Source organism: Peromyscus eremicus, chromosome 3 (genome assembly GCF_949786415.1).
Source record: "Peromyscus eremicus chromosome 3, PerEre_H2_v1, whole genome shotgun sequence".
In the NCBI taxonomy this organism is placed as follows: Eukaryota; Metazoa; Chordata; class Mammalia; order Rodentia; family Cricetidae; genus Peromyscus; species Peromyscus eremicus.
In genome coordinates this window covers 50644784-50656865 of record NC_081418.1, presented here as the reverse complement: position 1 = coordinate 50656865, position 12082 = coordinate 50644784, and the positions used below count along the sequence as shown (strand labels likewise).

Here is a 12082-nt window from a genome sequence, read left to right as displayed (position 1 = left end):
TCCTGGCTGTCCTGGAACTCGCTCTGTAGACCAGGCTGGCCTCGAACTCATAGAGCCACTTACCTCTGCCTCCTGAGTGCTGTGATTAAAGGCGTGCACCACCACTGTCTGGAGACAATTTAATTTCAATGCAGCACTGACTTCTGTGTAGTAGATAATTTAATGTTTTAGGAATTCATGGTAAGCATCTCTTCCACACACACCCCCACTCCACCCCCCCCCATGGTCAAACACATAGGGGTGGAGCCAGTTCCATCTGCCTCCTGGTTCCTGACCATTTGGCAAGATGGCGTTTCTGGCCTTGAGCCAACAGCCCTTGCACCCCGGGAAGAAGACCGGGCTGTGACTGTCAGGAAGCAGTCTGGCTTTTCATTATAGGCCTTCCCCCACCCCGTCCTGGGCTGTTTCCAGATCTAGAATGTTCCAATATCCTCTCTGCATGTTGCCGCTCTCTCCTGCCTTCCACGGCTGTCTTTGTACAACAGAGAAGCAGACTCCACTATAACACAGTCAGGGTGTTGGGAGACAGAGACCAGGACGGGGAAAGGCCATCCCAACCCTTTTCCCCCAGGGCCTGAGTGAGGACGGTGGTGTCCCCTTCCCTCAGAGTCTGCCAGGAGGAGGGCTCTGCCTGCAGTGCTACCCGGAGACGCCGGCCTCCCACACATGTTCAGCAAGTACAGCGGGTGTTCTCGCTGGGGCCCTGGGCCACAAATACTGGGCTGGAATCCTGGGAGAGACCTTGCTGGATGGGCTCCCCGTACAGGTGCAGGCTGTTGCGGGCAATCAACTCCTTCGCCATGAGCACGAAGACTTCGTCTATGTTCCTGGACTCCTTGGCAGATGTCTCCAAGACAGCCAGGAGGCCATACTTCTCAGCCAGTGTGCAGGCATCCTCAAACAGGACGTGCCGCTTCTCCCACAGGTCCGATTTGTTTCCTGCAGATGGAAGATGTGTAAATATAACAGTAATAAAACCTGTCTTTATCAAACTCCCTCCCTCCCCCTGTCCCTTCTCCGCCCGCTTTTACTTTTTTTTTTGGTTTTCAAGGCTTTAGAGCCTGTCCTGGAACTCACTGTTTAGACCAGGCTGGCCTCGAACTCACAGAGATCCGCCTGGCTCTGCCTCCTGAGTGCTGGGATTAAAGGCGTGCGCCACCACCAGCTGGCCTGTCTTTGTACTTTTGAAATTTTTTAAAAAATTACATTTATAGGCACAAAAAGGTACACAGAGAAACCCTGTATGGAAAAAAAATTACATTTATAGTGGTGGTGGTGCGTGCCTTTAATCCCAGCACTCAGGAGGTAGAGGCAGGATAATTTTTGAGTTCCGTCTCTAGAGTGAGTTCCAGGTTGGCCAGGGCTACACAGAGAAACCTTGTCTCAAAAAAACTGGAGAAAAAAAAAAAGGAAGAAAAAGACAAAAAGATTACATTTATTTGCTGTGTTGGGAGTGTGGCGCACTCATATACCACAGCACGTACGTGGAGGTCAGAGGACAACGTTCAAGAGTTATTTCTCTTGGGGACTGAACCCAAGTCTTAAGGTTTGGTGGCAAGTGCCCTTATCACTCAGCCATCTTGCCCACCCCCTCTGTGTTCTTTGAGACAGGTTCTCATGTAGCCCAGGCTAGCCTGAACCTGGTTACATAGTCATAGCCCATAGGTGGTGGCCCAAGCCTCGCTGATGCTCCCATAGAACACCAAACGTACCAGAAGCTGATGACTTCTCAATTCTGAAATAGTTCTCCCTCACTGCCATGCCCAGCCCTTTGATTGACACCTTAAGAGAAATTCCACATGCCTAAGAACCTTAGAAGGCAGACATCAGCATAACCTACCACAAGAAGTTGCCTCCCAAACGAGTTTTTTTTTTTTTTTGAGATAAGATCTCAGTGAACTTTGACCTCACTGATTCAGATAGACTGGCTGGCCAATGAACTTGATGGATCTCCCCATTTCTAGGTTCACCTGTACTGCAGCACCTGACTTTGACCTGGGAGCTGAGGATCTGAACTCATGTTTTACGGCAAGCATGTCATTAACTGAACCACCTCCCCAGGCCCTTCCTGAACTCTCCAGTTACCTGCCTCATCATCCAGAGACCTGGGGTCACATGACCAATTTCCAGTGAACCTTTTAGTTGGTTTTTAAAGGTTTCACTTAGGAGTTGGCACACCCATAAGTAGTCATTCATTGGCCAGTCACATTCATCTGAGTGGCTCCCGAGACAGGGTTTCTTTGTGTAACAGCCCTGGCTGTCCTGGGGCACTGTGTAGACCAGGCTGGCCTCGAACTCACTGAGATCCGCCTGCCTCTGCCTCCCGAGTGCTGGGATTAAAGGCATGTGCCACCATCACCCAGCCTGTACTCAGTCCAATCTTTATTTAGTTTACTTTATGCTTTGTTGTGCACGTGGGATTGAGTTAGTTATCACCAGGAAAATTTTCACCAAATTGTGCTGTGCTTAAATATGCCTAAAACAAACTACTTGGGGTCAGACTTCTGAAGTCTGAACCAACACCAGCTACTTAGTCCTGTCGAACTCAACTGCCTTTTGCCTCCCAAGGATCATTATTCTGCTGGCTGCGGTGGCCACACTCCCAATCTTTTAGGATTTTATAGTCCACTGCTGTCGGATGGTCTGTATATCAAGTGTGTTGCTGATTGGTCAGTAAATAAATCACTGATTGGCCAGTGGCTAGGCAGGAAGTGTAGGCGGGACAAGGAGGAGAATAAAGCTGGGAAGTGGAAGGCTGAGTCAGAGAGACACTGCCAGCCGCCATGATGACAAACAGCATGTGAAGATGCCGGTAAGCCACGAGCCATGTGGCAAGGTATAGATTAATGGAAATGGATTAATTTAAGCTGTAAGAACAGTTAGCAAGAAGCCTGCCACGGCCATACAGTTTGTAACCAATATAAGTCTGTGTTTACTTGGTTGGGTCTGAGCGGCTGTGGGACTGGCAGGTGAGAGAGATTTGCCCTGACTGTGGGCCAGGCAGGAAAACTCCAGCTACAGTTCACTACTGAGGAAATCAAACTGAGCATGAGCAGAGGCCAGTCAAGAAATGCTAACTGCTGGGAAAATGCCTTACCGATCAGCATGATGACCAGGTTAGCTGCTCCATATTTCTCTATCTCATGAATCCAGTGAGGGACAGACTCGAATGTGGACCGCCGTGTGAGGTCATAGGCGATGATAGCCGCGTGGGCACTTCGGTAGTAGCTTTGGGTGATGGTACGGAAGCGCTCCTGGCCCGCAGTGTCCCACACCTGCATCTGCGGGACGGAAGAGATGACAGGAGCTAGAGCAACACAGACATCCCTTCATCTAAGTCATCTTACAAATCGTTTCCTGTGGGCTGGCAAGATGGCCCAGTGGGTAAAGGTACTGCTGCCAAGCCTGACGACCTGAGTTCAATCCCTGGGACCCATATGATGGCAGGAAAGAGCCAGCTCTGGCAGGTTGGCCTCCAGCTGTCACACACACACAGTGACAGGCATGCCCTCACAGGCACACACAGCAAATAAATACTTTTTTTTTTTTTAAAAAAAGATTGATTGATTTATTCATCACGTATACAGTGTTCTGCCTGCATGTATGCTTGAATGCCAGAAGAGGGCACCAGATCTCATTACAGATGGTTGTGAGCCACCATGTGGTTGCTGGGAATTGAACTCAGGATCTCTGGAAGAGCAACCAGTGCTCTTAACCTCTTGAGCCATCTCTCCAGCCCATAAATAATATACTTTTTAAAAGAACAAAGCCGGGAGGTGGTGGCACACGCCTTTAATCCAAGCATTTAGGGAGCAGAGGCAGGTGGATCTCTGTGAGTTAGAGGCCAGCCTGGTCTACAGAGCAAGTTCCGAGAACAAATAAATTCCCACATCTTACTGCAATGTATTCAGATTCAGTGGGGCCAGGCAGGGCCAAAATGTGCTTTCTGGTCTAGGAATCACTGTGCTCTTCCACTGATTGGAAGATTGTTTATTTCTGGGTCTTTCCTTTTGACCTCACACATTCCTTGGCCTAGGTTTTTGGGTTCATATTTCGAGTTTATCCATTGGGGGGAATCCTGGCAAAAGGGATAGTATAGGCTGAACTGCGTTGATTTTAAAGGACCACTCAGACCATTCACATTCAGTAGCATCCTTATCACTATATTCTCCATTGCCCCAAGCATGGATCACATCAGTACCAACTTATACACCTTCCAATAGTGTCTAAATTTTAGAAAATATTTTTTTGGAATCACTTTATGTGTTTTTACTTGTGTGTGTGTGCACACGCGCGTGTGCGTACGTGCGTGCGCGCGCGCATGTGCGCACGCCTGGTGTCTACAGAGGTCAGAAGAGGGCATCAGATACCCTGGAACTAGAGGTTATGAAGTGGAATGGATTGTTTTTTATTTTTTTGTTTTTTTGAGACGGTTTCTCCGTGTAGCCTGGATGTCCTCAAACACACAGAGGTACACCTACCTCTGCTTCCCCGAGTGCTGGAATTAAAGGCGCAAGCCACCTCATGGCTGGAATGCATTGTGGGTCCTTTTTGAGAGCAGCAAGTGCTGTTAACCACTGAGTGATCTCTATCCCTGTGTATAAACTTTTGTTTTTGTTTTTAAGATAAAGTCTCATATGGCCCAGGCTGGCCTTGAGCTCAGTATGTAGCTGAGGTTGGCATGAAACTCTTGATCTGCCTGCTTCCACCCCCCAATTGCTGAGATTATAAGCATGAGTCTCTATGACTGGCACTGCTCACTGGCATACGCTCATGCTGTTTATATAAAAATTGATCTTTTAGCCTGGCCTGGTAATCACAGCTACTCATAAGGCCCAGGCAAGAGGATTTTGCTTAACATGTACAAAGTCCTAGTCACAATTCCCAGTATCAGAAAAAAATATATGTCTGAGGCTTGGGGGTCACACACATGCCATGGTGCATGTGTGGAGGTCAGGGGGCCACACACATGCCATGGTGCATGTGTGGAGGTCAGAAGACAGTCTGGGTCGTCAGGCTTGGTGGCAAGGGCCTTTACCTGCTGAGCCTCGCCAGCCCGTCCCCTTTTATCCGTTAAAGAAAAATTGTTAACATGTCACTGAACAGGAGAGAATAGAAAAATGAGTCTTTAATCACTGCGATTCAATAATTATCAAGATTTCCTCCTTCAGGATCCCCCTGTGCTGCTCTTTGATAGCTGGTCTCTTCAGCTGGCCGCACATCAGCACACAGACACGGTATTCTTGTTAGCAGCTGGCCGCACATCAGCACACAGACACGGTATTCTTGTTAGCAGCTGGACTTACATCATCACACAGACACGGTATTCTTGTTAGCAGCTGGCCGCACATCAGCACACAGACACAGTATTCTTGTTAGCAGCTGGCCGCACATCAGCACACAGACACGGTATTCTTGTTAGCAGCTGGCCGCACATCAGCACACAGACACGGTATTCTTGTTAGCAGCTGGACTTACATCAGCACACAGACACGATATTCTTGTTAGCAGCTGGCCGCACATCAGCACACAGACACAGTATTCTTGTTAGCAGCTGGCCGCACATCAGCACACAGACACGGTATTCTTGTTAGCAGCTGGCCGCACATCAGCACACAGACACGGTATTCTTGTTAGCAGCTGGACTTACATCAGCACACAGACACGGTATTCTTGTTAGCAGCTGGCCGTACATCAGCACACAAACATGATATTCTTTTTTTTTTTTTTTTTTTTTTTTGGTTTTTCGAGACAGGGTTTCTCTGTGTAGCTTTGCGCCTTTCCCAGAACTCGCTTTGGAGACCAGGCTGGCCTCGAACTCACAAAGATCCACCTGGCTCTGCCTCCCGAGTGCTGGGATTAAAGGAGGCATGCGCCACCACTGCCCAGCGAAACAAGGTATTCTTGTTAGCAGCTGGCCATACATCAGCACACAGATACAGTAGATATTTTCTTTTTAGTTTTTTTGAGACAGGGTCTCATGAGGTAACCCTGGATGGCCTGGAACTCATGAAGCAGACAAAGGTGCTGGCTGAAAATTTGTGGTCATCCTCCTGCCTCTACATTTTGAATTCTGGACTTAACACTACTCCAGGTTACAAATAAACACTCATTTACATAATCACAACACCAACAACTCCCTGCAGTCATCTAATTATCTACACCATATTAAAATTTTCCCAATGATCTCAATATCTTCGTAGGTATTATTTATTTTGAGGCAACATCTATGTAGCCCAGGCCAGGTGCATACTTGTGATCTCCCTGACTCAGTCCTTTCAGTGCCAGGATTACAGGGATGTGACAGTATGTCCCACTACTTACAGTTCTTTGAGAGTAACAGTGGGGGTCTACATATAAATCTATACGTGAGTTCTTTTTCATTACATTTTATTTATGGGGTGTGTGTGTGTGTGTGTGTGTGTGTGTGTGTGTGTGTTTGCGCACGCAAACGCATCCGAGTGCACCGTGGTACACAAGTATGTGTGGGTGCCTGCAAGCATCACAGTCAGCAGGGAAATGATCCAGGTAAGGGAGGTACAAATGAAATTCGGTTCAGCCTGACTTAGTTAGCCAGTGCTGGGCCAAACTTCCGGAGTCTGACACCAGGTTGTTTATTTTAGCCGTTATTTAAGCACAGCACAATTTTGGAAGAATGTTTTCTGATGACAATCAACTCAGTCCTTTGTGTACAACAAAGCTTAAGACATGTTTACATGAGGCTTTTTATGAAGTACAAATGGCTTCTTCCATAAAGATGGGCTCTGTTGACTTACAAACAGTGCTCAAGATTTAGGGTCTAAGAAGAATGACTGAGGTAAACATAACGCCTGTGGGAGTCAGGATTGGCCTGGCCTAAGATAACAGAGAACTTGCCAGGCAGTGGTGGAGCACAACTTTAACCCCAGCACTTGGGAGGCAGAGACAGGCGAATCTCTGAGTTCAAGGCCAGCCAGGTCTACAGAGACTCGAGTTCCAGGACAGCAAAGGCTACAAAGAGGAACGCTGTCTTGTAGGAAAAAAAAAAAAAAATTCGCTTAGGCTGTTTAATCAATTACAAGTGGCATCTCTCATAAAGAATGGGTTTAATGGACTTAGAAGCAATGCTCAAGATTTAGGGGGAAAGTCTGGGATAAACAAAATATAAATTCTGGGGGATCTGGGTGATGCCTGACTCTACAGATAGCAAAGGATCACCAGTTTGCAAACTATATTTTTTCCCAGGAGAAAGAGAGGGAACATCTCTTTCCCTGAAGAGATAAGACTTCGAGTCTGACTTTTCCTAGATTCTCCGGTGCTTATCTGTGTAGGCAAGGACCTCTTGCCCTCTACACGTGTGTAGGTCAGGGCAGAGTCCTTCCTACTAAGGCCCAGGGAAGGGAATCAGGTGATCAGACTTGGTGGCAAGCTATCATGCTGGGTCTGACTTTGTTCTTACAAAATTTGTGAAGTAAGTTTTTTCTGGTCTGTGGTCACTTTTTATATTTGGTCATTGGTCTTTTGTCTGTTTATTTTTGAGACAGGGTCTCACTATATAGCTCTGGCTAGCCTTTAACTCATAAAGATCCAATTGCTTCTGCCTCCCATGTTCGAGGATTAAAAGCATGCACTACCTCATTTAACTCTCTATTTTTGAGGGTCCTCACTATGTAGTAGTAGCTCAGCCTGGTTTGGCACTCAATATGTGGCCCAGGTGGCCTCAATCTTCTTGCCTTAATCTTATTCTGGGATTATAAATGTGTACCATCACACAGTTGCTGGTGTTTTTCTTAGACATTTATCAAAATTCCTTTCCTATCAAAGAACCTAGTCTTTCTTCATATTGCAGATATTTCCAGTCTGTCATTTCTCTTTTGACTGTTTACCATATTTTTGGTTTGTAGAAATTATGACCTTTAGGTAGATGTAGCAATACCTCTTTTATGGCTTCCGTGTTTATACCTTACTGAAAACGGGGGCTCTGGCTCAAACAATGGAGCTCCCCCAGTACTCCTCTGACCTTCACTTTCTTGCCGTCTATCTCGAGGGAGCGCACCGTGAAGTCCACCCCAATGGTGTTCTGCTGGGACTCGATGTAGACTCCCGATTTGAAATGCTGCACCACACACGTCTTCCCCACATTGGAATCTCCGATGAGGATGACCTTGAACAAATAGTCCACGTTCTCATCTGCTGCTCTGGCTGAGCTGGAGAACTGCATGGCTCTGGCTTCCTAGAACAGACCTAGGGAAGAAAGGTGGCGTTCAGTTTTTCTCTAGTGAGCACCTACCAGGCTCCTGCACTGGGCTCCAGTAGAAGACAAGCTGGGGTAGTGAAGGATGCCAATGACTGTTGAGGCGTAGAGAGTTGCCCCATGAGCCCCCACCCCAGGTGTATGTGGACACAGCTTCAGAAAAGCCCTCACACAGATAAGGCCATTCTTTGATGGGAACAGAGTGTGGTCAACTTTGCCAAATCAGAGACCCGAGGAAATCCCATTCCTGAAGATGAGGTGCCCAAAGAGCAGGATGGTGAAGGTAATGCCTACCTGGCATGAGTAACTCCCTGGCCATCAGTCAGGTGGAAAACATACCCCCAGCCACTAGAAGCCTAGCTGCCCAGTCAACTCATGACAACTGACAAGATTGGACTGGGAAGCCATCTTTTTTTTTTTTTTTTTTTTTTTTTTTTTTTTTGGTTTTTCGAGACAGAGTTTCTCTGTGTAGCTTTGCGCCTTTTCCTGGAACTCACTTGGTAGCCCAGGCTGGCCTCGAACTCACAGAGATCCGCCTGGCTCTACCTCCCGAGTGCTGGAATTAAAGGCGTGCGCCACCACCGCCCGGCTTGGGAAGCCATCTTAAGGAAGAGTACACAAGTGTGCTGTGCCTGAAGAGGCCAGAGGTCTTGGGTGCCCTGGCACTGGAGTGACAGGCAGTTGTGAGCTTGAAGTAGATGTTGGGAATTGAACTTAGGTGCTTTTCACCTTGGGGCCATCTTGCCAGCACCCACATAGCCTTTTTATTCTGGGTAGCGTTCCATTTTTCTCAAACAGGAAATTAGTATTTTGAGGATATTTTTAAAAACTTTAGTTAGAAAGATATGGCAGGGCCAAGTGTGGTGGCACACAACTTTAATCCCAGCACTCAGGAAGCAGAGGTAGGTGGATCTCTATGAGTTCAAGGCCAGCCTGGTCTACATAGCAAGCTTTAGGATAGTTGCATAGTGAAACTTGGTGGATGGGTGGGCTGGGGAGAGCTCTATGGGAAATTCTAGCTTGGAAAAGAAAATAGTTTAGAGGTTTTGTTTGTTTGTTTGTTTGTTTTGTCTTGTTGTTTGTTGTTTTTTTTTTTTTTGAGACGGGGTTTCTCTGTGTCACTTTGGAACCTGTCCTGGAACTCACTCTGTAGACCAGGTTGGCCTCAAATTCACAGAGATCCACCTGCCTCTGCCTCCCGAGTGCTGGTACTACCGCCTGGCAGCTTAAAGGTTTCTAATGTTGGTATTTGCCAAACTTAATGATTATCAGAATTATCTGGAGGAGATAATTAAAAATATATATTCTTAGAACCTACCTCAGACCAATACATCTATCTATCTATCTATCTATCTATCTATCTATCTATCTATAGTAATTTATATACATATATAGTAATTTATGGGGCTGAAGAGATGACTCAGTAGTAGTTAAGAGCATTGGTTGCTCTTTCAGAGGACCCAGGTTTGGTTCCTAGCACCCACATGATGCCTCACAACATCTGAAACTCCAGTTTCAGGGGTCCAATGCTGTCTTCTGGCCTCTATGGGCACTGCATGCATGCAGAACATGGACATATATACAAACAAATCATCCATACACATAAGATAAAAATAAATGCATTAAAAAAGTTTTATTTTATGAGTGTTTACATAAAAAAAAAAAAGTCAGACACAGTGCCATGTGCTTGTAACCCTGTCTCTGGGGAGGTGGATACAAAGGATCCCAGGGGCTCCCTGGTTAGCCAGCCTAGTGCACTCTGAACTCCAGGCAAATGATAGGTCCTCTTTCCAAAACCAAAGTGGATGGCGCTGAGGACGATACATGAGGTTGACCTCCGGCTGCCACATGATATGTACACACACGAACACACACAGATAAAAATTAAAACAACAACAGATGCACATGTCCCCAGGTGAATCTGATGAGATTTGAGAACCGTCAGCCAATAAGTACATCAATCACCTGCATCTACATTCCCACTTTCAGCAGCTCTGTTCAGTACTCCCCTGTGCTTAAATATCTTCAGTCTGCAGGAGCTCGATTTCTCCTGAAATCTACTGTGCATGGGGCAGCTCTACATTCCAGGAGCTGAGGCCTGTCTCAGGATTCCTATCTGCCGTTCTCAGAGCTCCCCTTGCTCTGTAACAACATGTTGAACTCCTAGTCCACGTGATAACTCAGCAGATATTTCAAGCAGCAAACATATTCCAGAAAGGGCAGGTACTTCGGCATTTAAACCATCACTCACACATTTTGTTAGGTCTCCTTACCAAATATCTCATGAGACCAAAATCCCCAAAATACTTTGGTGATTGAATTTGAGGTTCAGTAAACTGTTCCTGTCACAAGACACACCCTCACTTCTCATTGATTTATTCTTTGGTTTTCTGATGCCATAGAAAAGCCCATGCCAAGCCAGGCAGAGATGGTGCACACCTTTAATCCCAGCACTGGGAGGCAGAGCCAGGTGAATCTCTGTGAGTTTGAGGCCAGCCTGGTCTACAGAGCGAGATCCAGGACAGGCACCAAAACTACACAGAAAAACCCTGTCTCAAAAAACCAAAACAAACAAAACAAAAAACCAAAAAAAAAAAAAAAAAAAAAGAAAAGAAAAAAGAAAAGAAAAGAAAAACCCATGCCTATATTGACAGACAAATAAAAATGCACACAAATATCTAGTCTATACATTGGTAGAAACGAAAGGCTTTAAAGAGGCCAGTGACGGTCTGGGCCCTCTGGGTGCCCCTGAGATCACATATGGAGAGATGATCCCGCAGAGATACAATCAAACCACTTTTTTACTTTTCTGTGTCTTTTCAACTAAAGAAAGCCATTCTACTTCCGGCATCTTACCACTGTAACTGGAGCTGAAACCTTGTTTCCAAGTCTCCCTTTTCTTTCCCCTCAAAGGGCCCGGGCTTTCACAAAAGCCCCCCTTCAAGTTAAAATACAAGCCCTGCAAGGAGAAACCGGCAGAGTCCTCCCAGACAACCCCGTTCCACATCCCCGCAGCCTCCACCTGCTGGGTCCACCTGTTGCTTACCTGTCCCCGCTCTCACCTTGCTGGCTAGCGAGCAGGTAGTGTTTGCTTTTTCTCCTGGTTTCCTTCGCAGCCCTCGGTGCCCTTCTTCCTCCTGCCTTGCTGCAAGGTGGGAACTGTAGTTCCGGTCCCCGGCGTCAGGTTTGGTGGCCCGAGAAAGCGAAAGGGAAAGAAGGGCAATCCCTCCCACCTGCAAGGAGCCTGAAGCCCTAGGTGAGGTGCCGGCTAGTGCCGGGTCTAGCGCACACAGCTGGCTTACGTGCCAGAATTGGTCAGATCAGGAGAAAGCCCAGAGAGGAACTACCTTTCGCTCAACTGACACCTGTTAAGCTGCCCTGTTCCGTTTTCCACTCTGCATCCTTCATCCTACATCCTGCCTGATACGCTTGCTTGCTTTTTTTGGTTGGGTGTTAACTGAGATGACATCGACATTGATCTGGGTCTTGAGTGACTTGTTTGGAGAAGTCACTGGAAGAAAGGAGGAGCTCAAGTAGCTTAAAAAAGTAATCCAAGGGTCCATAAGATGTCTCAGTGGGTAAAAGTGCCTGCTGCCAAGCTTGAAGGCCGGATTTAATCCCCAGGACCCAACTAAGTTGTTCTCTGACTACACGTACATGCACAAACACAGGCAAAATAAATAAATGCAAAAAAAAAAAAAAAAAAATCTCCAAACCAGACAAACGAAAAGCCCCTGAATTAAAAGAACATAGAGCATCTGGGGATTTAGATTCATGATAGAATACTTGCCTAGTAAGTATTTTTGTTTTGTTTTGTTCTCAGCACCAAAACAAAACAATAAATAAAAT

General features: G+C 46.5%; 1 protein-coding gene across 2 annotated transcripts; it reads right to left on the bottom strand.

Moving 5' to 3' along the window:
- Window positions 1-206: 206 nt before the first annotated feature.
- Window positions 207-11424, bottom strand: Rab19 (RAB19, member RAS oncogene family). Of its 2 annotated transcripts, none has more exons than XM_059256563.1 (4): window positions 11269-11424; window positions 8000-8223; window positions 3098-3281; window positions 207-939 (listed from the first exon to the last, which is right to left on the bottom strand). In XM_059256563.1, the coding sequence occupies exons 2-4, from the start codon at window positions 8198-8200 to the stop codon at window positions 671-673; spliced, it is 654 nt and encodes a 217-aa protein (XP_059112546.1). In that variant the 5' UTR covers window positions 8201-8223; window positions 11269-11424; the 3' UTR covers window positions 207-670. The 2 variants fall into 2 exon arrangements, with proteins under 2 accessions (XP_059112546.1, XP_059112547.1); XM_059256564.1 differs by having other exon boundaries at window positions 11296-11408.
- Between the last annotated feature and the right edge of the window lie 658 nt (window positions 11425-12082).

Excerpts from the sequence above, each read along its gene's own strand:
- Rab19 (XM_059256563.1), bottom strand. The coding sequence starts at position 8,200 with ATGCAGTTCTCCAGCTCAGCCAGAGCAGCAGATGAGAACGTGGACTAT. Across the intron at positions 3,282-7,999 it reads TAGACGGCAAGAAAGTGAAG|ATGCAGGTGTGGGACACTGC; the intron begins GTCAGAGGAGTA and ends TCCGTCCCGCAG. Across the intron at positions 940-3,097 it reads CCTGGTCATCATGCTGATCG|GAAACAAATCGGACCTGTGG; the intron begins GTAAGGCATTTT and ends TTCCATCTGCAG.